This window comes from Anas platyrhynchos, chromosome 3 (assembly GCF_047663525.1).
Source record: "Anas platyrhynchos isolate ZD024472 breed Pekin duck chromosome 3, IASCAAS_PekinDuck_T2T, whole genome shotgun sequence".
NCBI lineage: Eukaryota > Metazoa > Chordata > Aves > Anseriformes > Anatidae > Anas > Anas platyrhynchos.
Genome location: NC_092589.1, coordinates 83,774,100 through 83,798,320, shown reverse-complemented (window position 1 = coordinate 83,798,320; position 24,221 = coordinate 83,774,100). Strand labels below are relative to the sequence as shown.

The 24,221-nt window shown below is 38.4% G+C and overlaps 1 protein-coding gene and 1 long non-coding RNA gene across 4 annotated transcripts in view; one reads left to right on the top strand and one right to left on the bottom strand.

The window, feature by feature from the left end:
- Positions 1 to 23,069, bottom strand: part of SNX14 (sorting nexin 14) — a 55,452-nt gene extending 32,383 nt beyond the window's left edge. For 2 of the 3 annotated variants that reach the window (XM_038177706.2, XM_038177707.2), the window contains exons 1-12: positions 22,068 to 22,327; positions 21,809 to 21,929; positions 20,972 to 21,048; positions 20,796 to 20,874; positions 13,908 to 13,951; positions 8,811 to 8,898; positions 4,676 to 4,760; positions 2,765 to 2,921; positions 2,390 to 2,465; positions 1,662 to 1,706; positions 1,490 to 1,570; positions 1,233 to 1,347 (exon numbers count right to left, since the gene is read on the bottom strand). In XM_038177706.2, coding sequence (XP_038033634.1) covers positions 1,233 to 1,347; positions 1,490 to 1,570; positions 1,662 to 1,706; positions 2,390 to 2,465; positions 2,765 to 2,921; positions 4,676 to 4,760; positions 8,811 to 8,898; positions 13,908 to 13,951; positions 20,796 to 20,874; positions 20,972 to 21,048; positions 21,809 to 21,929; positions 22,068 to 22,207 — 1,108 coding nt within the window. In that variant the 5' untranslated portion in view covers positions 22,208 to 22,327. Of the gene's footprint in view, positions 1 to 1,232; positions 1,348 to 1,489; positions 1,571 to 1,661; positions 1,707 to 2,389; positions 2,466 to 2,764; positions 2,922 to 4,675; positions 4,761 to 8,810; positions 8,899 to 13,907; positions 13,952 to 20,795; positions 20,875 to 20,971; positions 21,049 to 21,808; positions 21,930 to 22,067; positions 22,328 to 23,044 lie in introns of those variants that run through there. The other variant, XM_038177708.2, reaches the window with a different exon arrangement.
- Positions 22,347 to 23,908, top strand: LOC140002228 (uncharacterized). The gene is made up of 3 exons (XR_011808474.1): positions 22,347 to 22,739; positions 23,576 to 23,690; positions 23,770 to 23,908. It is a non-coding gene; the product is annotated as an uncharacterized lncRNA (long non-coding RNA).
- Positions 23,909 to 24,221: the final 313 nt, after the last annotated feature.

Here is a 24,221-nt window from a genome sequence, read left to right as displayed (position 1 = left end):
CTGCTATGGGCTGGGATGCCACCTACTAGATCAGTTTGCCCAGGGCCTCACCCAACCTCGTCTTGAACACCTCCAGGGATGGGGCATCCACAACCTCTCTGGGCAACCTGTTCCAGTGCCTCACCATCCTCTGAGTAAAGAACTTCCTCCTAACCTCTAATCTAAATCTTCCCTTTTAGTTTAAAACCATTCCCCCTTGTCCTGTCATTATCTGATTGCGCAAGAGAAGTTTAGAAGGAAGAAAATTCTGAAGCTTAGAAAAAAGACTGATCATTAGCAATAGCCAGAGTCTGAGTAACCTTCCCGCTAAAGGAAGTAGCTCTAGAGAATTGTGTTGGCTTAGAAACCTCTACACATATCACCAGCATTAAACTAGTAATCACCTTGCTGAGAGTTTCTTGACAAAAAGCCAACATGTTTGAAGGATACTGAGCCCATAAGAAAGTGCATGCACAGAGATCACTTATATTTCTTTTATATAATAACTAATGACTTCTGCAATATTTCAGTGATAAAGCCTGTCTAATTTAAATAAACATCTTTTGCTGCTGTACATATGAGCTTGGGATATAAAGACAGAACCATTATTTCCTATGTAACACAGAAATACTTGTTTACAAAAAAAATGAAATGTATTCTTCTGGTACACCAATAATTAACCACTAGTTGACCAAAAACCTTGAAATAAACTACTAAATTACAGAAACTTCACAGAAAACCTTATCACTGGAAAACAAAAGGCTTTTCAGACAACACTTGTGTAAAGGTAAAACCAAATACAAGGTACAGGTTACTGAATAGGAGGAGTTTTCAACAGCTTTCCTGTTCTTGGTATATTTCTGCTCTTTACAGAGGCTTTAGAGATAAAAGAACATGAGAATTTTTTCACAACGTATGGCTCATTTTAGGAATACTTTAGTAACCACATGTTTTAAAGATACAGCTGTACCTTGTATCTATGGCCAGAATTTTCCCCTTACAAGGATATTCTATTTTAAACAAAACTTTACCAATAAACAGAAATAAAGTTACAACCTAGAGTCCACACTGACATTAACATTGCCAAGATAAATGTTGAAAAAATCAGTACATAATTAAATGAACACAAATCCTGAAAGACAATCTCTTGCGTAACAACGCTGCCTTGTTCTTAGGCTCATGCACTTAAAACGTGTAAATGCTTAAACCTTTTAAAGATCATCAAATATACCTCAGCACACATATAATCTTACCTACAGTCAGGCAGAACTGCAGCACATGAACTGCCCCTTCCTGTTTCAGGAAGTTCATAAACCGAAATAAAAGGTCTTGCTGATCTCGGATCTCCTTTAACTCCAGTTTCAGGACCTTAATAGGAGATTAAAAACACGGTCAGCCAATTTTCAAATTTTCAGTGAGAACATAAAGCAAAAGGCTGTAGATAAATGTATCAGGTAAAGTAAAGTACTTAGGCAAAACAGGAAAGCAAATAAATATTGCCTTTGCTTACAGATGGCTTTTTATTTCTTGGCTCCGCAAATTTCTGAAGGAATGGAACCAATGAAGAAGTAGGCTCAGTTGCTTTCTCAGGCTGTAGAAAAAAATGACAAAACACAACTGTGTAAAAAAGCTCCTTTAACAGAGGAAAAAAAATGTCTAGTTTTAATTTTGTCTTTACTCACTGGACTGTCGTCAATGAAGATCAGCAGCAAATGGTTGACAGTGTCCTGCAAGAAAACACAGTACAAAATTAATATTAAAGAAATAACAAACTAGATGAAAATCATTTCACTATCACGTAACACCCAAATTTAAACCTATGAATATACTAATACTTAGGAAAAAACAACAAAAAATGAGCTATACCTACACAACTACAGTACCTTCTACTTGCAGTTACGTGATACATTTATAAGCACTGCAATTCTGCCTATTCATATATATACATAAATAAAATTGAAGATGGCATCATTCCATCCAGAAATAAATGCATTCTTATTTGCAGAATTGAAGACAAAATAACACAGCTGCAAAAAGAACAGTTTACTTGAACTGCTATGAAGATGCATACAGCTCAAGTTCAAGTAATGGAGCCCCTGTTGAAATGTAGATACATCAGTTTGAGGGTGTTTATACTCGCAAAGCACTCTCCTGTTTGACAAGAATTGTAGTACTTCATTAAAATTACATTCTTGAGAGATCATGACAATATTGGGTTTTAATCAGTTTCAGTCAGTTAATCATTCAAGTGAGTTATAATGAACAAAAATGTTGGCCAGACACTTTATCCTTTTACCCAGTCAAAACCCATAGCAACTAAACTATTGTGCATCATTTGTTTTACTACAATATACATAGGAGGAAAACAGTTATATTAAATAAAGATCATTCACATGTTTCAAAGTCTTACAGGATCTGCTAAGAAATCCATAGAGGGAAGGAAAACAGAACCAGGCAGAATCTCTCTTATAAGAAGTGCCAGGGATCTGAAAAGAAAAAAAAACAGTACCCATACTAGATTACATAATTTTTAAGGTAATAAAGTCACCTATAACATTATATTTCACCAGTAAATATTTTAGTATTTAAAAATGCATTTTAAATGTGCTAGAATTACTCTAAGACTGATCAAAAAATCATAAGTAAAGAGCTAACACTAGCATTGAACAAGCAAAAGCATAACAAGGAGTAATATGGAAGATGCCTCTAGAATTCATTCTTTCAGTCCCCAAAATTACAATACTATATCGTAATGCAGATGTACAACTCTAAATGCTTTTTATACCTGCATTCTGTTGATTTGGGGGGTAAAATATAAGGAAAAAGAAGTTCAGTAAGTTTTCTTAAGTAGTGAAGTTCATCTCTTCGGCTTCTCAAAGCAACGTGTAGTTCTGGTCCATACTCTTCTAAAGCAGCTTGCTGTAGAAATTCTGCATTTTTTACTGCAAGTAAAATAAATAAATAAGTACTATGAGTTGTTCCAGCTTTTTGTTATTGAAAAAAAAAAAAAAAAAAAAAAAAAAAAAAAAAAAGAGGTGATCACTTTTCATTTGAGCTAAAGATTAATATTTTCAGTACATGTACTACTGCCAAAGGGATACAGTGTTGTAACTTTAAAAAAGAATCTTGGCTTGGACTTGGAAGGCTGGCTATGTAAAAATGAAAATCTCACATAAAAATAAGAATTCTTTCACCATATAACTGAAGCTTACATGATTTCCAGAATGATTTTTTTCATTCATGATTATCAAAGAATTCAACGTTTTTATTCTTCTAAAAATTTGCACTGCCCAAAGTACACCTCTATATGCTTTTTCCTGACTTCCTTCTTGGTCTCTAATTCACTAATTCTAATTCTACTGTGAATATAGTGAGGAATTACTAGGAGAGGTAAAGTAAGAAGAGTAGAAAAAAGGAAACACTCCCTAGAACAATAATTTTAAGAAGGATATAGGAAGGAAATTAACAGAAAAAGCTAAGCTCAACTAGCCACCAAAGCAAGGCCTGAGAGCTGCCTCCAAATAAGGTGTGATAGGTGGCTGCTTCAGCAACATTTACTAGAAAGTGTTGCTAAAAGTCTTTTTCAGGTGCTACTTCATATGTAGCACCATAATGCGGAAGCCCTCAGAGGCTTCCCCATTGAACAACTGAAGAAGATGGCTGTTTTCAGTGCTGTACATTTAAAATCCAGTTCTTTGCTACTAAAGAAAAGCGCTTTCAACTTCTTCATAGAAATCAAAGGAAACATGAATTTTGGTGTAAAAGTCACTGCAAGATAATCCAACATGTGAAACTTTTGCTGTGCAATGAAACACATCTAATTCAGTCACACTGTATCTCACTTTATTCATGCCTACTACCCACATATTCAAAAAGAACTTCCAAAGTTCAAATAACAGTATGTATTTATGGATATCAAGCAGATGTTTTGAGGGAAGAGAGGAAAGTTCGTGACTTCAGTGAAAGTAAACATCTACCGCTTAAAAGTTGAATGAAATCACGTTTAGTAGATAGTGATGTGGAACACAGCCAGTGAAAAAAAAGTAAAGATAACTAATTTCCAACAGCAAACATTGTATTTTTCAAATATTCCTTCAATAAGCAGTTTCAGTAATCTTTATACTAGGCTAGTGAAGTATTTGTATTTTGATGATTAAATATGCTACTTGTCCAAGTCTATAGTTCATAAACATAACTTTTCAATATAATGAACAACTCCACTAACTACTCACCTTAAGGTACAGATATGAAATCAGTGTTAGGTGTGAACTCATTCTAGCTTTAAGAGTTACAGTGTAAGAGCTACAGTTATATTGCACAGACATGCAACTCCTTAAATTTATAATGGCTTAGCAGTACACAAGAAAAACTTCAAGAACCACTGTTAGATGATCTTGATTGATCTAAACAGACAAATACGTTCTCATTTACCATACAGATAAAGAAGTTTAGTACTTCAAAGTTACGGGGATGCATGAATTCTGGAATTCAGAACTGAGAGACTACTTGTATCATAAGATTCTCCTTATTTGTCTTTGCAACCTCCAGAAGTAAAATGTGAAAGGATTACTTTTTTGTTGTTGTTTTAAAAAGGTAACGATGGTGGAAAGATTTAACAAATATAATGAAACATGGAAAACTGAGCACTTTTATACTTGCCATTTGAAGCTGACAACACATCAAGTCTTTACAGTACCTTTCTGCCTGGCTTTGGCTATCACTTCTATGTGTTTCATTGCTGCCTTGAGCATTTTCTTTGTTACAACAGTTGGAATATCCACCTAAAGAGTAGTTGCAAAACAAAAACAGAATTATTCCAGTTTCTTCATGAAAATATATTAAAGATTACAACTACCAAACATATGAATTTGCTCTTATGCCCCCACTGTAACCATAAAAAGAGCCCTTCAGAAACAATCAATGAATTCTCTAGATAAATTGACACTATGCTCATTCTTGTGGGCAAAGAACACAATATCACATAGTTTTTGGCTTTTAGTTCTAACACGTTTATTTTCAATTTGTTCTCATTGTGATTCTTCCACTACATTAATTATAGTAACTTGACTTCCAAATCACTGTAAACGAAGGCTAGTTCTCCATGAAGATTTGACCACCACCAAAGGCAAGTAAATCACATCCTGCTTCTAATACTTGTTAAGATTACCTTCAGCAATCTAAAGTCCACAAGAACTAAAACCAAAGTAAACCACTCCTCCCTATGTACACGCAGAAAAAACATTTAAGCTCAGCTGATGGCAGAACCAAGAGAATTTGAGTTCCTGAGTCAAGAACACTTTTAGTGCCAACAACTACGTATTGCGTAAACCTGTTTATAAGCCAAGCAAAAAGCAGTAATTTAATTTTAATTTAATAAAAGATTTTATTAGTCAGTCCTGCATTTATACTTTCTTTGATAATTATGAGAATGAAATACATACGTATAATATGTATAGACTACTGAATAATTCAAGCACAAATAGACCTCAGGATGTCTTAGCCTAAAGGAGGCTCATATTAGGGTGCTCATGGCTGTATCCATCTGAGCGTTGAAGACTTCCAGAGATGAAGACAGTCACCTCCTCACAGGTCAAGTGCTCCTGCCCTGATGATCTTGGCGTCCCTTGGCTGAACTTGCTCCACTCTATCAATGCCTCTTTTGTACTGTGGAGCCCCCAAATGGATGTGATATACTAGGTACTGTGCCAAAATATTGCTGCCTAAAAAGCACCATGGAAATGGAGATAACTATTTCCCTTGACCAACTGGCTCTGCTCCTGTAAAGACAGCTCACGATGCTGTTGATCTTCTTTGCTGCCCTTACACGCTCTGGCTCATATTCAGCCAACCGTCTACAAGGAGCCCCAGGTCCTTCCCAGCAGAGCTGCTCTCCACTGCTGGTCAGTCCCCAATTCCAAGGGATTCTGCCATTTCGGCTGCAGTAGTTGCACAGAAGCTTACCTAGAAACTGATTTACACACTATATGCCCGCTATTTCAAGCCAGAACAAATGACATCTCAGAGAAGCAGAAATACACAACAGCAAGCATTCAGAAGTCCTCAAGACTAAGTCAAATAAAGACCTTAAATAATAAAGCAAAAGCACAGAGTGCTTCTTACCAGACAAGGAAGGAGCCTGCAATTGCAAAGACTACTAGAGCTGAGAAGAAATTGTTTCTTATTCCTTCATATAAGAATAGCATGTATTCCTGCATACTCCTCTGTAATACTGGAGGTGCACAGCTATGACATTGCATGGCCAGCCCAGACAAGCTACTACAAAAGACCAGAACTGCCTAAAAGTAACTAATTAAATTCAGGTCAACTCTTACTTTTTTGCTTAAAAGTAGAAGATTCTGCTCATCCATGCAAAACCCTGTTATTTGCATTCCAGCCATATTTCAATAAAGAAAAAATTTCCTATGGAACACAGGGATAAGAGAGGGCTTATTTCTGCACAGGTAAGGTAACGATCACAGCAAGCAAACCGAAATTTTTGTCAAAACAGAGGTTCTACTTCAGCATCAACAACAATCAAATTCAGGTCTGTTATATCACAGCATACAAAGGAAAAATCTTCACATTCAATTAAACGCTAACTTAAAAACTAACCCTGAAATGGCACCAACAAGGAAAACCCAGATCAAGCTGAAGTCAAAAGGAATAAATAAACGTTTTCCATCAGTTAAGAGCTGACTAGCTTCGTTATTAGCGTCTGCTGCTTTATTCCAACAGCCACACCTCAAAAACTCCACCTAGGCAACCTTAGACAGAACATAAATTCAATTCACTGCAGCAATTTGTAATTTTAAGCCGTAATTCAAAAGCAGAAGATTCCTCAGCAACAAAAATAAAGATGTGAAGTGAAAAAGGAAACAAAGTTTTGTTGTTTTGTTTTTTTACTTGTACATACAATCTGAAATTCTGGGATTAATATCTCCATTAGCCAGAGCTATGGCTTTCAAACATTCAATAATAAATTCAAATCAAAGTACAGCTGTTTGGCAAAGACTTATTTTGCAATCTGTGCTGAATTTCTCCTGAAATTAAGTTATAAATGACATTGTATTGCAGATGAAAGGTTATAAAACATTCTGTCATAACCCTTTTCAGCTAATTACTGCAGCTTTAAACTCAGATTCCAAAGATGAAAAAGAAAAACAGCATTTTATTTGCAACTTGCGTATCAACTCTTATTTCTACGCACAATGTTTCCAGCTTTACACACATCGCAATCGTTATTAGTTCAGGCTGTCTGCATCTGTATGTGGGTGTGCACACACAGAAACACTTGTTTAGCAGAAAAACAGTATAGACTGGAAAAAAATGGTATAGCACCAGATATCAAGCTCCCCTGCATGACTGAACATGCCAAGTTTCAATCTTGTTCCAAACCACAAAGTTATTATTAACATCATTTTGCTTGAGGTATCTGTAACACTTCATGCAAAGAGACAAATCATATTTATTTGCTTCCATCCTATAGAATAATATAAACGTTTGTAAAGTAAATATAAACATTTATAAAGTGAAATGCATTTCTGTGACAGCCCTTCTGCTTTGTAGTTCCTCTGACATTTCTTAATACTTGTTCATGTTTGAGTTTTTGTTGCATATATTGCCTAATCGGTCACATGGAATTTAATAAATTACAATTACTTTATTACCGACAGACATGATAAATTATTACTGAAATTCAAACTTGATGGCAAAAGCTGCTACAGCTGATGTAATACAAATAATACCTTATTACAAGATCAATAGAGGAGGCAACTATTTTATGAATCAACAATGGCACTACAAACAACACAAGTAATACCTGCATGTGAGGCCTTTAATTCTAACATCAGAGAGCTTAACTTTTAAGACCTTGATCTAGATTTTCGCTTTGGAAGATTTACTTTACTTTCACACATCTGCTTGTCTGCACTACAACAATCATTTTCTAATTTCCCCCCACGATCACTTTAAAAGCAACGTACTGGAGTTCAAGTAAACAAGAAAGTCATCTGGATTTGATATATAACAAGGACAGAATCAGGCTGTTCATCAGACATGACTGAGCACATGTACCAGTGGTAGTTCAGAAAATATTGCTGTTACTATGGAAGGGGAAAGACACACATTTCTGGTAGCTGCTCCAACAGCACAGCCAGCACTGAACAAATCTGGAGGCTGAGTTAGCATCTCTTCCTGCTTAGCACAGCCAGAAATTTAGCAGCAGTTCCTGTAGAACAGGCTTGAAGCACTTTACAAGAATACTGGGTATATGTGCTAATGTATTAAACGTAGCTAACAAATAATTTGAATGTTTGAAGTTTACTCTGCAGAATGTTTCTTAAAAACTACGTTAAGATAAGAATGATATTATTTTAATTCTTACAGTAAGCTACTCACATTCTGTCATCCACAGACAACATGAGGACCTTGTCTGCATTTAAAGAGCCAAGGAATGAGAAGCCACGACACGGGTACACCATCAACAACTTCCTAATAGTTTTCTCGGTAATTTTCAATTTTTTTCCCCACTTAGATTAATTCACTAAAAGACAGCTAAAAGATCATCCCAAGGTTTTAATAATGCCTTACAGTGGTGTCAAAAAATATATCAATTTGCAAGAATCTTCCAAGGTGTTTTATAACTAGGAATGGAATAAGCTCCAGAAGGAAGAAATAGATAACAGAAAGAAGAAACTTACGTGGAAACTGCCTATACTGTCTGTAAGACTGACTTTGGAATTGACATTTAACAAAAATTAAAGAACTAACTACAGCTGGGTAACAGTTATTTCAGATGGAAAAACAATGTTCACACCTTTAAGTCACCTTACCTTGTGGATTCTCCGTACTAATACAGATGCAAAAAACCGCAGCGTGCCTCTCAGTTCATCCACAGAGGATTCATCATCAGTAATATTTCTGCAGTATTGTAAAACAAGTCACCATATAAGAGAAAGGAAGAAAATACATATATATTAATCGAACCACAATATATATTTTACTACTTAAAACTGGAATAAAGACGGTCAGTGATGCTTCAACAGACAGTGACTGAAAAGAAAGCTGCGTGGGCAGAGTGAGCTGCCTTCTATATGAGTAAAATACATAACATTCCCAGTATGTTTGTGCACACAGGAATGACTTAAGTAAAATGTCTCAGTGTAAACTGGAATTATACACCAACATCTGCTTTAATATATTGTCTATGTGATTTTGGGCAAGGAAAATCTAGCCTAGTTTCCACATATCTGAAAACAGTGACTGTTTCCTAGTTCGTTGATCTGAAGTCTGAATGAGTCTGAATTAACATCTTCAAAACCTTTAGAATAAGGACACTGCAAGCACCCATCCCAGTTCAGCTAGTCAAAACTGCATTTTCCATACTGGCTACTCCAAAACCTTCTATACTACACAATTTCAAATAATCTTCTGGCTCAGTACACATGCGGCTTTGTTAACTTTTTATTATAAAGTTGGTAGCTTCTCATGTAGCTTTTAATGACATAGATACATTCCTGGTATTTCAGCTGAGCCTCATCCAAAAGAAAATTTTCACCAGAACTTTTTCAAAAAGTTCTAATACTTAGATGCCATTTAATTCAATAGTATTCCCTTTTAAAAATATAAAATAAAGAACTTAAAACCGACTTCCAAATCACTGTGCCAAAATATCAGCTAGACTTTAATCTGGTTTGCCAATTTCCATCTGCTGCAATACAGTATGCTGGGTGACAAATCACATTAAAACTACTTGAAGTTGATTATGGGAGAAAAATACCTAATTCCGTATCTTTTTTGGGGGAAAACTGTATGCAAATGGGGACTACAGGAAGTCTTAGGTGCAACTAAACTGCAATTAAATTAAGCGGAAAAAGAGATCATAATAGCAGAACTTTGCAAAATGCAACAAAATGGTTAAAAATATACCAACATTTAAGCATATATGGACATTACAGTAGAAGCAAAGACATCGGTAAAACTGCATTGTGACAGCTGAGCAATGGCACAACAAAGAAAGCTGCCTCCTGCCTTAGCTAATGACCATATGGAAAAGCCATCAAAGCTTTCAGTTTGCATAATGCGTATGCAAACCCCCAAATGGTTCTGCATACGTATTAAATGTAAATATCTTTTGTATTAAAAAATAGCCTCAACAGGATGTTTGAAAAGCAAATATGTTATGCCTATAGCATCATTTTACATTATTCAGCATCTGATTTTTACAGCAACGTCAGCCCAAGTTACACAGCATCCAAACGCATCTTGAAGGTGAGCTGTTAGCAGCAGATAGGGTTGAGCACGGTATATCAAGTATATAACTCACTGCATGAAAAGGCACCTCAAAGCAAGCAGCCTGGCATGAGGAATACAGCAATCCTCAGCTAATCGTGTGCAGATAAGACAACTGTAAGGCTTGGTTTGTCACCAGCTGACATTTTGGAAGCAATATTGTTAGCAAATAGCTACGCTGTGTAAGGAAGCCAAGGGATTAGCAAACAGATTTTCTGACTGTACTACTAATATTCTACAGACAAAAAGATAGATGAAGTAATTTGGACCAAGACATTGCTATTTTATTGACACTTGGCTATCCAGTATTCTGGCTAATTCTACTTGGACACAGCTTTGTGCCACGTACTTTCATGCCGTGCCATAGGTTAGCAGAGACATTCTTTTAATCATCAGTGGGCTGGAGAATGGTTAAAAGAACATCAAGAACTTGTAAAATCCCAAACCTCCAGTGACACAGTGGAAGATCCAAATAACTTGCTCAGAAGCATTTTTTAAATTGGCTGCATTTTCCCAGAATTTGCAGAAAAACTTAAAAACACAACTACCAGTATAATGGAGAAATTTGCTAAAAGAAAAAGGCCCAGTCTGCTAATTGTAAACAGTTACTGAGTCAAACATCCCAAAAGAGATACACCCAACTTGCATGCAAAGCTCTGTGGGATCCAATGATAGATGAAAACCACATCCAAATACTGAAGTAATTATTTTTTCCTGATTGTCAATTATTCTTATGAAATTTAAACAACTCTTAAAAAAAAAGAACAAAGGAAATACATTGTAAGCTGATATGATTTGAAACTATGATTTGTAATTAAATGAAAATCCTGAATTTTTACTGCATTGTTTACACTTGGAATAGAAGCAGCTCCGTATGCGAAAACGCTGATTTTAGTCACTATCAAGGAAAAAAAAAGTTTTCATGGTAACATATTAGAAAAACACAGTAATTACTCAATTAGATTAGAAACCAGAGAACTGAAATTGCAATTGCATCAGTGACAAAAAAAAAATCACTAAGTATAGAGTAACACATTCAAATTTTAAAGTCGCCTATTTAAAATGAGGAAAAAGCTGGTAAAAGCAAGACATTACACAGTCTTATTGAACAGCATGCTGCATAAGTAACAGATTCAGACTGGTGTTGTGTAGTTTTGTAGTTGGATTACTTACAACTATGCTTTATTCCCATATACTTGAAAAATAACTCAATAAAATATTGGAAGATAACCAGTATAAATACCTTGATAAATCCCAAACAATTCATATAGGTGCAACTACCTACTTCAGTAGAGTTCATAGGATTTTAAGTACTAATCTTCTTTCTTCTAAATTAATCTTAGTTTAGGGATCTTTACCTCTAAATTTTAACTTGCTAATAAAACATTACAAATTCTTACACTGTTTGTTAATAATATAAGCACAAAACACAGCTTTTCCCTGATTAACTTTATTTCTGAAGCAACAAATCTATGGTTTTGTCTTGCAACACACATTTCTGGTAAGCATTACATTGCCTCAGCTTCTGAGTGGGTTGTCAGGTTACTTGTCTAATGCCCAGAGAGTGCAAGGTGCTGCAAGAAAGCATAAGCTGGCAGTGGAAAGAGAGAGAAAAAAAAAAAAGAGGAATTGTCTACATAAACTCCATTTGAAAGGGGGTCAGCTAGCATAAGGAGTTGTGCCAGACTTTTCTCAAAGGGAAGCAGCAGACAGCTTTATCAACCTCACCTGGCAAGCCTGAGTTGCCTGCTGGTGGTTACCCACATTGCTAAAACAAGCCCAGCCTAGAGGTGAAAGCTTCTGATTTGGCTCTATGAAGAATTAGCTGGGGTTACTGAGGTGTGGTAGCTCAGGAAAAACATTTAATGAATTCAGGAGTCCTTCCTCCAGGGTCAGCTGAGCTGTACAAAAGGCAAAGGTAGGTCTAAGCAGGAAAAGCCAGACCTAACATGCTCTACAAGAGAGACCTCAAATGGCAGCACACACGGTTCAGGCATCCCTGCATGACTGCTGCTGGCAACACAGAAAAGCACAGAAACACCTGAATGAGAACACAGAGAACGAGACAAACGTTAACAATACTACTACTGGGTTGAAACCAGCAAACCTTTCAGGACCAAGCTCTATGCCTGAAGAATTACAAATAGCACTGCACTACAGCTCACTGAACTCCCAGTTCAGACTCGTGGAAAGCTCATTAGGTCTGATCAGCCTGGTGTGACTTCATGGAGCTAGTTCAAAATTCAGAGGTGCAGCCATGTAAAACCAAAGACAGTTCAGAAACACCCACACAGCTCACCAGGAGGCAAGAAGGAGCAAGGTCTAGGCTGGCTGGCTCTTGACCAAGTACATTTTGCACCACACTTCTAACTGGACATATTCCTATGCCCACTATGCAACATATTCCAGACTTCAGTCACCTTGGGTATTGAAAATGCATGCAAGTAATAAGTGGAATGCAAACTGCCTTGTCAGTCCAAAACAAGGGATAAGGGGAAGTGGCCTTCCACCAGCCAAAAAATCCTCTATCTGATAAATCAAAATTAGATAGAAGACGGTCCCCTTGCATCCATTACTTTATCAAACACAACTGAACACCCTCTAGTTTTCTAAACTTCGAAGATAAAACCCTGGAGCTTTCCAGCTCGATCACTGACAATACGTGGTGCTCAGGCTCCCTCTGCTGTTTGCGTAGGCAGCTGAGTTTTATACTGAAATGTGTTCATCACACAACGAAGACAGACATGAGACATCGGCCACAATTAAAAACCAATTAGGCACAAAAAGATGGTCCAGAAATTTTGGATCCCAGAAAGGCAGAAAGAAAAGAGTGGAGAGTAAAATACAAGAGCATAAATTTCCATTAAGTTGAGAGGTCGTTTTGTGCTAAAGGCAAAGTCAAATTCAGAATTAAGGTAAAATGCTGTTATTTTAATACATTAATGTTGCATGATCAGTTAAATTTTAACTTCTCTTCACATCTTCCTGTAAAGTACTCTCAAGCACTAATTTATATATAGATTACAGCTGTAATCTTTTCTTTATTTACTATTTAAAAGTTATTTAAACAATACTACTCTATTCAGTTCAGCATAGCCACTCACAACCTGAAATGTCATCAAATGAGCAGATACTCTGCAAGAAGGTGGCCACAATGTATTTAGAATATCTCCTCTAGATTAACTAAAAGTGTAGGTCTTATTTAAAAAAAAAAATCTATAAAGTGAAATATTTTAAGATTTATTTATTTTTTTTAAGTGACTTGAAAGATTGACAATACCTCTAGTCTGGAAATACTTTTTTTTTTTTTTTTTACCCCATATATATATACACATTCTTATAAAGTTTTAAACAAGCCATGCATACTTCCAAGGGAGAGTTATTAGAAAATTTATATATAAAGAGGAATAATCTAAAAATGTGATTTTAGGATGAAATAAAAATATCAGAACAATCCCTATCACTTCTAAATTATTAAAAGACCTGTTCTACCCTGCACAAAGAGACACCAAGATAATGAAATTGTAGCACTTAAAAGCATCCTTTGTATTTTATTTAAGAAACAAAAATGTTTTTATTAAGCAGTTTGCTGATATTTATGTTATTAAATAAAAGGAACTTTTAGGTAAAGCTCATACCTGTACCATGGATAAATAAAGTTTTCCAGCACCAATTCAAGCACCTGTGTGGAATAAAGACAAAGGCATTACAAAATAAACAAGCGTACCGTAAGTCCTTGTTAGAAGAGTTAGAAACACAAGCATCCTCCAAAACTCACAGAATATAGTCTCCTGTATCATAAAGCTTCAACATATAAATACATACGTTGCAGTCCTGTTGTGAGATTGATCATTTTGCGTAATAATCAGTACTTTGGGCAAACAGTAATCAACTGATGGTTTCATGCCATCTCAATACGAAAGAGCTGCCACTACAGACAACGCAAAGCAGGGTACTGTGGCCACTGTGATACAAGTGCTCTGAAGAACACAAAGAGGGACAGTCCTTTCTGCATGCTCACCTCTCAGAGACAGTAAAAGAATCCTAAAAAGCAGCATCTAGGAACACCGTTCCCCTTTCGTCAAATCCTGCACTGCAGCTTTCAACAAAACCCACCTTAAGGTCCAGCCACCTCCTGAAGTCCTGACCAGGGCACTTCCCAAAATCCACATACGTCCTACATGTATGTCCTCATGGCTTTCTTATACCTGTTCCTAGCCCCTGTATATCCAAGCTACATGGGAGAAATTTTTCCACCCTTTCCACCTGTTCCTCACAGGCCAATCCTAAAGTTGCCTTTTCCATGCTGGAAAACCTGGGTTCCTCAGCAAGGAACAGTGCTGTTGCACCCATGTCTGGCTTGGTTTTCAACGTCACATCAGGAAGGGAGGCAGGGAAGGTGACAGTCCCTGTTCAGTCAGCGGGCAGCCACCACCACAGACAGAAGGTATACTGAAGCCAAACTGCAGCTCTGGCACCCCTCCTCACACCCACGCAAACATTTCCAGTCACTGGTACAGCCACTGCAACACCATTAGCAAAAAGTTCTGGAAAGGAATGAAATAAAGTGACAAGGGAAAAAATGGCAGGGGTGGTAGAACTAGATGGTATTTATAAAAGGTCCCTTCCAACCCAAGCCATTCTGTGATTCTATGATTGATTGCTTCAGAGATCAGCAGCATCAACACTGATAAGGGCAGTAAGGCAGAATGTGTCTGCTGCTACACGAGGCTGTTGGGCCATATTCTGCAGAAGGGGAGGTTTTGAAAAGAAGTCACTGCGTTCAGAGAAAAATCTAAGATCTGTTTGAAAGGGAAGCTGAACGTAACAGCTGATATAAAAGCCTGGTTTATGAGAATAAGCATTACTCTTAGAAGATTTGCTGCTGTTCTCATTCACACTGAGTATGCAGACTGCAAGAAGTCAAGACTTAATAAATTTATGCTCTCTTCAGGGCACGACATGCCTCTGCTCTACACATGATTATACAATATGCTCTGTAATATGCACACCACGGCCTTTTTAATGCCTCTCAATTCTTCAGGCTTGAGCAGTTGATGAGCACTCTTTTTCTGTCCTCCTTACTAAGAATACTGTCTACTCAAGTTTGGTAAGAAACGTTCCCTTTTGCAATTGTTTCATTTCAGGGGCTCTCCTCCCTTTGTTTTTAAGAGTGAAGGAGAAATCTCGTTCCTTTACCTTCTCTGAAGGGATGCTTTCTAGCTTGGGACAATTTTATGTGTCTGTGTTGTGGACCACACAAAGTGGTCAATTTTCTCCTATCACTGTGTGCTATAGAAAGAATATATTTTTAGTGTTTTTTTGTTTGTTTGTCTTTTTTCCTTGTTGGAGCAGGATTTTTGTTCCAGGTTTCCCCATGCAGTCTAAAACTTTTATCATGCAATCCCAGAACCAAAGCTTTTCTGAAATGGTGAAATTGCAACATGATCATGTGTTGATGATGGTCAGATAAGCTAAACTTCTTTCCCCCCTACCTCATGTTTCTGCTAAAAAGGAGGGAGAGACAATACAACAGATGCTTTACTTCCCAGGACAGAAGAGACCAAGAAATTCCCAATAATCTTCTTTGGAAGTTAATCTTCAAATAACAGGAAGGAAATCAAATCCTGCTCCAGTCAGCAAAAACAGACGACTGGCCTTAACAGCAGTAGATCAGAACACTCAAGACAATTTTACTGATGCGTTCTGTAATACTACCAGTACATAAACCACCAATTTACTCTAGAAACCTCAGTCTCACAGGTAGTGCAGCGTTATTTTTGGTCATGCAGTTTCTAACAAAAACCTCTTTCAGGGGTCAAACCACAGACTCTTTCAAAGAAGCACCTGTCAAAAGGAAAGATCCGCAGCAAAATGCACACTATGCATCTATCTGTTAGAAGATCCTTTCTCTTTCTTCCTCCCCTTTTGCTATGCAGCCCCCCATAAAGAACAACTACAGCAGATCGTCTTCCCCTTGGAGTGGAAAGCGTACTCAGACAGCCTTCGAGCATAAGACAATGTACTCAAAGAGATTACAGTGCTCTCCTCTTGAGCTTTCTTTGTGTGTGACTACTATTTTGAAACTGAAAACCTGTCCACATCACTGCAACTTACAGTTCATCAGCTGCTAGCACAGTTTCCTGACACTCTCTCAGCCTAGGGTCTGGAGGCTTCTGAAGCTATCATGAGGATTGTTTCCAATGGTGACAAATCTTGTTCTTACTTGAGAGCCAAGTCAAACATGCATGGTTCTGAGGAAAAAAAAAAATCTTCTTATGGTTACTAAATGAACAAAGAAAGCAGGAAAAATGCTAGACACAATGGCCCATAGCACCTTCTGGGTAAGGTCTTGCTGAGACTCACTCTGTGTTTGTAGTAACTAACTTCTACTTGAATCATTGCACAGGCTCACAGCCTTGTCAGTCTTCCTCTTGGTATCTCTCGCTTCAATATCCACGTTGTAAGCAGGAGTCCTCTGTTAACAATTACACAGGAAAATGCCAAGCAGACCGTCCCACTAAGCTGAAGACAGCATGCACAGAGACAGACCAGACAGACAACTAACTCCAAATACACCTGAAGTCTGTATGTTGGTGGTCCTTGTATCAGAGGTCAAGACACATCCTAGTAGAACTGAAGTTATCTATATGACCTTAATAAAAATGCCTTGATCCCAGACACACAGAAAGCACTCCCTATTTATATCTTTGCTAAATACACAGCAAGGCAAAGACAGTTAGGTACAGTGCTCCATTGCACCAAGGTGGCATAATGAAGCTGAAAGAGAGCTACAGAGTGAAAACATCCATACTGCAAAACGCAAGCACTCAAGCAATCATAGGAAACTGACTCAGGGAAAAAAAAACTGTCACATCATTCACTACATTTTCATAAAGCACAAAGAAAGCAGGAGATGTGTACCCACTTCTAGTGCAGCAACACCAAAAATATCATTCAAGCTCAATTGCTCACACTACACACACGTGCCAATGGAGTAGATAGGACACTTCAAAGAGTGCTAGATAATGATAAGCAATTACACCTCATAGAAAGTATTATTCTCCAGCTCTAAATTTAAATGATGAGTCATTTCATTTAAAGCCTACCTATTTTTCAAACATTTTGCAAAATGACTGGTTCTGTGTGTGTGTGTGTGAAGTTTTGAATTGGAAAGTGATGAAAAGCATACAACCAAATGCAGCAGGTTCAGTATAAGAAGCAGCTGAAGGGGAAAAAAAAAAAAAAGCAGAGAAATTCATTTCTAGCAAGCACAAAAACATTGCAAGCTAGTCAGTCCATTGCTGCTGAGCCAAGCTTTCTTAGGATTGCCATCAAATAGACGCCAGTTGCCAGGAGGAAGAGCTGTACGAGCTAAGTGATAAACGATTCAGTAGCAGGACAGAAGTACCAGGCCAAATTAGACTGGAAAGCAGAAGGGATTTGATAATAAACCACAGAGATGATATAAAAAGCCTTAAAGGACTGTACAACTAGATAGCTGAGGCCACTTCCTGAGGGCAGAACAAGCAATTCCCAACACGAAGCATGCAGGTCACTGTGCAGCCGGCCATGAGAGTTCTGGACTGGTGAGGAGCATGCTCAGGCAGTAACCAACTTCTTGCCATTCATTTGTCCATTAACACTTTTAAAAGAAAAAAAAAGAAGAAACCTGGTCCCATACTAAAAGTAAGAACCTGAGAACCCCAAAATTAATGAAAAATTGGTGAACTCAACAGACAGCACCCTGATCCACTAACCCATTTATTTCATGATGCTGGTCAAGAGTAACTGAGCAGATTTCTATAGATTTGATTTGCAACCATACCTGACACAGCAAAATGAGATTGTAAGTAGAGATGAGTTCATTAACTGAATAGTAACATTTGATTTTCCTTTACACAACCTGTAACACCTTAATTTTACTTAACATAAAGCTGACCAACAGAAATCATATCTTAACTCACTAAAGGAAAAAAACATGAGGAAAACTATCATAAAGCACAATGGACTAAAAAACCCACAAACAAAATTACACTTAGGTCACCGAGTTATTTTTGTGCAAGATACAACCCAAATTATTAAATATTGATAGATGCATGGTCAAAGCAGTTCAACTATAAAAATAATAAGAAAGAAGGTTTAAGCACAGGGTTTTCTTATTGTTCTAAACCAAGTACAACAGCTAAATAAGCAAAACAAGGGTGCAAAAGATTAAGAATCTGCAAAGTGAGACAAACTCTCATCGTAATCCAAGAATGAAAAATCCACATTTGTGAGAATAAATTGCATTTCTTCAGATTCAAATGGGAATTAAATTATTCTTTAACCACTAGAAAACCTATGCTTAAAGACTACGTAACTGATTCAAATTAGAAACACTTGGAAATGAGAACATTGCTAAAATTCTTCAACCTGCAAAAGAACTAGGAAAACTAATTCAGAATCAAAAAAATCCCAGAATTATTTTAATTATTTGAAGAATCTGCCTTTCAGAGGCAGGCTGCACACCGTACTCCTTCGGAATCTCATTAATCTTAATTCACTTCTCAGTGTATCAGCTTTCCCCTACTGCATGACTAACCCACAAAAGAAAATAAGGGCAGTCTCTCTTTCCAGCCCCGAGCAGGCTATCCAATTCCAGTCACACGTTAAACGCTGCAGGTCCCCAGCATAGATGAAGAGCAATATGGCACGGGCAGAACCTCTGCTGCCCTTTTAACAGGTACGGAAGAGCTGCAACGGGGAACAATGCAGTGGGATTTCTCATTCCAGCTAGTATCCCAAACACATGAAAAAGGTGACTTCATTGTGGAAACAGAAGCCTGTCTGGGTCCACCAAAGGTTATAACCCCAGCACACTGTGCCAGAAATGCACAGAACCCAGGTCTGACACCTCCCTCCGGTGAAGCACACAAAGAGAAAGGAACGAGAAACACAGCATAGATATACAAAGCCATGTGGATGCTGCTAAATAAAGCAGGCCTGGGGGGACACAGCAGTGAAGGAAAAAAATAAAAAACCACCAACAAAAACACCCACACCACTTTGGTAAAAGCAGAACTACAGTATCAACAAGCAAATACAAAATGCCATTGTGTAGCAACACACTTCAAAAAAGCAGTCTTAGAAGATAACTATAGTATCCACTCAGCTCTCTTATGAGCAATGGACTACAAAGAACTTAATTTTAAGCTAAACAGGACAACTTCCAGTTCTTCAGTATTTACACATCCTTTGGTGAACTGTCACAACTATCTGCTGCCCAAAGTTCTTAAAAAAAAAAAAAAAAAAAAAAAAAGACACAAAAGTATTTCTTTCGCATTCTACTATTAAAACGAGGCTTAAAAAATAAGCCTATCTATATGATAGTCAGTGATATTGTATTGCTCTTTTAATATATTTGGGCCTAAACTTACTCTAAAAAAAAAAAAAGTCAATTTTAATAGATCATGTAATTTTAAAACAACAAATGTTTGCTTCTGAATTACAGAGGAAGTCACTATATTAAACTGAAGGAAGTCGACAAGTTATCTCCACGTTTTTTTTGTTTGGTTGGCTTTTGTTTGTTTTTTAAAGTCTTCAACTATCCATCCCTCCCTTCCCTTAAGGTTTTTGTCCTGTTGCTACTCTTGTTATGGGGCATGCTCTGAACAGCATCACACACAGCCGAATTAAAGAGTTAGCTTATACCTCAAGCACATGCACCATTGACTTCATACATCAGGCTTTTAATTATGAGAGCTGACATGTAAGAATCTGCTCATCTCTGACATGCCACTTACTTTTTCCCTTTACCATAGAACTCCAAAGATGGAATTTTAAATAGAGATTAAGCTACACAAGTGTTTGTGTATTTTCCTATCTTTAAAAATGGCCAGAAAGTTATCTAATTAGCTGCCACTGTACTTCATCAAGGATCAACAAGGGGGTAACAAACCTAAAGCAAAATAGCTCTTCAGATGCTTTCTAAAGAGAAAAGAATAAAACAAAATTCCTGATTTAGTCTTACCAGAAAGAGGTATAAATTTATGCTGTTCTTCTTTCAGTAAACCCACTGACTACTTGTTTTGACCAATTGTGTTACAGCTTTGTCTGATGATTTTAAATAGGTACAACCACATGCTTATCTTCCATCACATTATGTTTGTAGCTGGAGCAAATCATCCCTTAGCCTCCACTTCAACAAACCAAGCAGGCTGAAATCCACAACTTTTCAAGAATCAGACATGTTTTTCAGTCTTCTATTTAGAACTGTTCTTTCCTATACATTTCCCAATTTGCATAGATGTTTCTTGAGTTCTAGGCACACTACTGCAGGGACAGTCACATCTGCATTAACAGCCACCTTGTCTCTCTACATGTGCCATACATTCTTTTGATTTGAGTTTTACATGAAAAGTTAACGTACATGGTACACATATCTGACTCATCTACTCAACTGGAATTAGCAGGTCTAAGAAGTGTGAAATTAAAAAAAAAAATCACTGAATTTCAAGGAAATAAAGAAATGAAGCAGAAATTACCTCTGAGAGGGATGCATCAACCTTGGAAGGCACTTTCAGGTCCAGCCATGGCTGATAGTTTTCCAGGAGCAAAGCAGGTCTGTAGAAGAGCATGGAAAAGTAGATGTAATAACAATGCAAGTTCCCTGCTGAAGTGTACAAAAATGCTACCATTAACAGTGCCACTTTTAATTTACCTGTGCCTCTTGCATTTGACTTTGCCACACACAGCACAACTGTGACCATGGGGAAATAGCTCCGGTAATTCTAATTGCTAGGAGAAAACATTTGGACAAGTTTATATTCTTTAAAATGATGACTCTTAACAAATCAGTAAATTCCTTCTAGAGTATACAATTACAGAGAACTGAACAGTAGACAGGCAAAGTTGTTTTCCCAGCAGGAAAGCAAGATAACAAGGCATGGCATGAGAAACAACTGAACTGATCAGGAAAATCACTTCTACTATAACAAAACTTAAGTAGATAGCCTTGCACATCTCTACCTGTCTCCCCAGACATCATTTAGCCTGTGATCAGATCAACTGGCTTCTCTACGAACTTTGCCTTGCCTCAAAGATAGAAAACAGCAATTTCCTTTGGGAATGCTTTTCCCTTTGAAGTTCAGTACCGCTTAAAGAAGCTTGAAAGAAACAATCAATGAAGAAAGGTTAGAAGCAGCATGCAAAAGGCAGGGCATTTTTAAAAGAGTCTTAATAGAAGAGAACACAGTTAGATAGTGTCTAAGCTACTTGCAAGTGAAATGCCCTAAGCAAAAAGTTGGTGAAATGGTTAGAAAACATCCACGAACTCTCCCAAGGAGCAGCTTTGCAGGAATATGTAGATTTGATGGGCCTATACACAGGTACAGGAAGAACCCAAGGCTGTAATCGCTGTATTTGCCACAAGGTATCTATCAGTAAATAGACACAAACTGTACTTACTTCTGGTGGTTTGAAAGCAGCAGGAATCCCACCAGAATTGCTGTCTATGTCTATGGCTGATGAATTTCAGGGCAGCCCGTGGCACACTTACCTTGGGTTTGTATTTGATGGTGCACAGAATATTGGGCAGGAGGGAGTCCGGCCCCAGCGAGCAGTAGAAGGTGACAACACCAGCCACGAACGACCAGAAGACCATCAGGACATGGAGATACCTTCCGAGCAAGCAGAAAAAGGGGGTCACCGCTCGCAGATCTCACCTTTTAGTGTTTGTTTTTTTTATATTTTTTTCCACGACGGCCACCCCGCAGCCACCCCCTGCCCCATGGGCTGCCCCCCAGACGCCGGGTTACCGGTTGAGGAGGAGGGTGGCGGCGGCCAGCCCCAGCAGGAGGCAGCAGGAGAGCGGGTACTGGCGGCAGGTCTCCCGCAGCACCTCAGCGCCCCGAGCCCGCTGCCTCAGCCGCTCGGCGGCCGCCCGCGCCCACCCCATGGCCGCCACCGAGCCCGAGCCCGGCCCGGGCCGCGCCGCTTCCGGCAATGGCGGGCGGCGTCAGGGGGCGGCCGCCATCTTGTTGGCGGCGCTGCCTCCTCGCCTCCCCGTGGCCGGGAGGAGGCGGCTCTCCGCCGGGGAGGAGCGGCGGAGGGGCGGGAGGGAGGATTGGTGCCTAAATTGGGGCTGGGGAGGTTAGGGTGGGTTTTGCAGCCGCACCTCGTTAGGCTGGTCTCCGGTGACAGGGCGCTTACATAAACGCTCGGGGTCGGGACAGCTGCACCTGGCTGAAACGCCCTATATTTAGCTGGGGACCGAGCCAAAGCTGTGCAAACGCTCCTCAGGGCTTCAGAGGGGATCGCGAAGCAAACGGAGCAGGGTAGAGAAAGGGATGAGATCCTCTCCCCGCCCCCTTTAAAATCACAAAGTGTACGGACAGGGTTACAGCAGGCTGCCGAAGTGCTGCCCGGCGTGTACCTTACTGCGAGGGAGGAAGGCGTAAAGCCAACTGCACATTAGGAACAGCCCTCAGGTACTGCCCAACTCACAGCAAATTGCTCCAATGCTTTCAGTAACTGAGGTTGTTGGGTCCTAGGAAGCTCAGAAGTTCTAACATAACACCACTGGTTAGGGGAAGTGAGCAAAATAAAAGTCCTTCAGTGACTGCTCCTAGGAAACCTTATTGAAACAGGAGCTTCTAAATTACATATATGAAAGATAACCTGCTCAAGTACAACTGCCTTCCTTTATTTTTGAGTTGCATTGAAAAAGTGGTGTTGCCTTTTATACTCATTTGCACCAGCCCCATACAGGCATATTTGGGCAAAGGATACATACACACACGCAGACTATGGCTGTCGAGAAGAGACTCGTGTTCACAAAGCTGAAGTGCAAACCCTGCAACTATTCTGTGAAGGAAAAGACAGTATTTGGAATATGAGTCGGTATCTAGAAATCAAAAGCCGAAAATAGCTTTCAGACACTTCTCTCAGATGTTTGTCATTTTATGCAACACTTCCCTTGACCTCCAGATCAGGTGAAATGCTGCAGTTTGGCTTCAGTATGTTGACCTTTCTCAGAGAGCTTGGCAAAAACCCAGGGTAGGATTGAATTTCCTTAAGAGCGCCTGCACAGTATTATTTCATGTCAGTCCACATGATTTCTATTAGGAAAAAAAAACAACAAATAAGGTACACATTCACAGCAAAGCCCCATACAGTAAATTCAGAGGAAATTAATTTTCCTCAGAAGATGCATTTTTATTACTTACTCCTCAGCTTTACTGCTTACAATTTTTAGTCAATTATTTTGCAATGTTTTTAATAATAACTTTTTTTTTTTATGTGTAATGCTTAAAATATTTCATAGAGATGTTGTGACCAGCATCATGTATCTGGAACATTGGAAGTGACTTGCAGAGCAGACCAGCAGCACGCAAGAACAGAAGTTCAACTTCTGCTTCTATTTGAGTTCTCTACTCTGGGTAAAGTTTCTTAAATTATAGCTTCATTGTTCAGGGTTATGTTTATTTAGCATAAAAGTGCCACATTCCCATTTGGCAGTAATTGTACCTCATCATCTGAGAAGCCCTGTGATTTCCTTCAGTTCACAAAGTTTAGCTCTGCTGGCCAGACTCTACTACAACCTGCTTTGTCCCAACCTCCTCTGCCACAGACAAAGCACTGCTAGCAACACAGATCACCCTCTGCAGCCCACGGCTCCATGACTACTTGGATTGTTCTGCTACACTGAAAGACATAGTTGAGGTTTGTTTTCTAGCAAAAGAATACAGAAAAACAAAAGGGAAATATAGACAAAACCAAGCTTTTCAAAATTCCAGCCAATTTACATGAGAAATGAAAACTTCATATATTCATCAGCAGTAGCAAGTCTCGCTTTTCATAGAAAGGAGACAGTTCTCCATTTTTTATTCTTTTAAAAACTACAACCAAAGATCACATATTCTAACAAAAAAATGCACCAGTGGAGATTTTTCCGGCATAATTTGAAATAA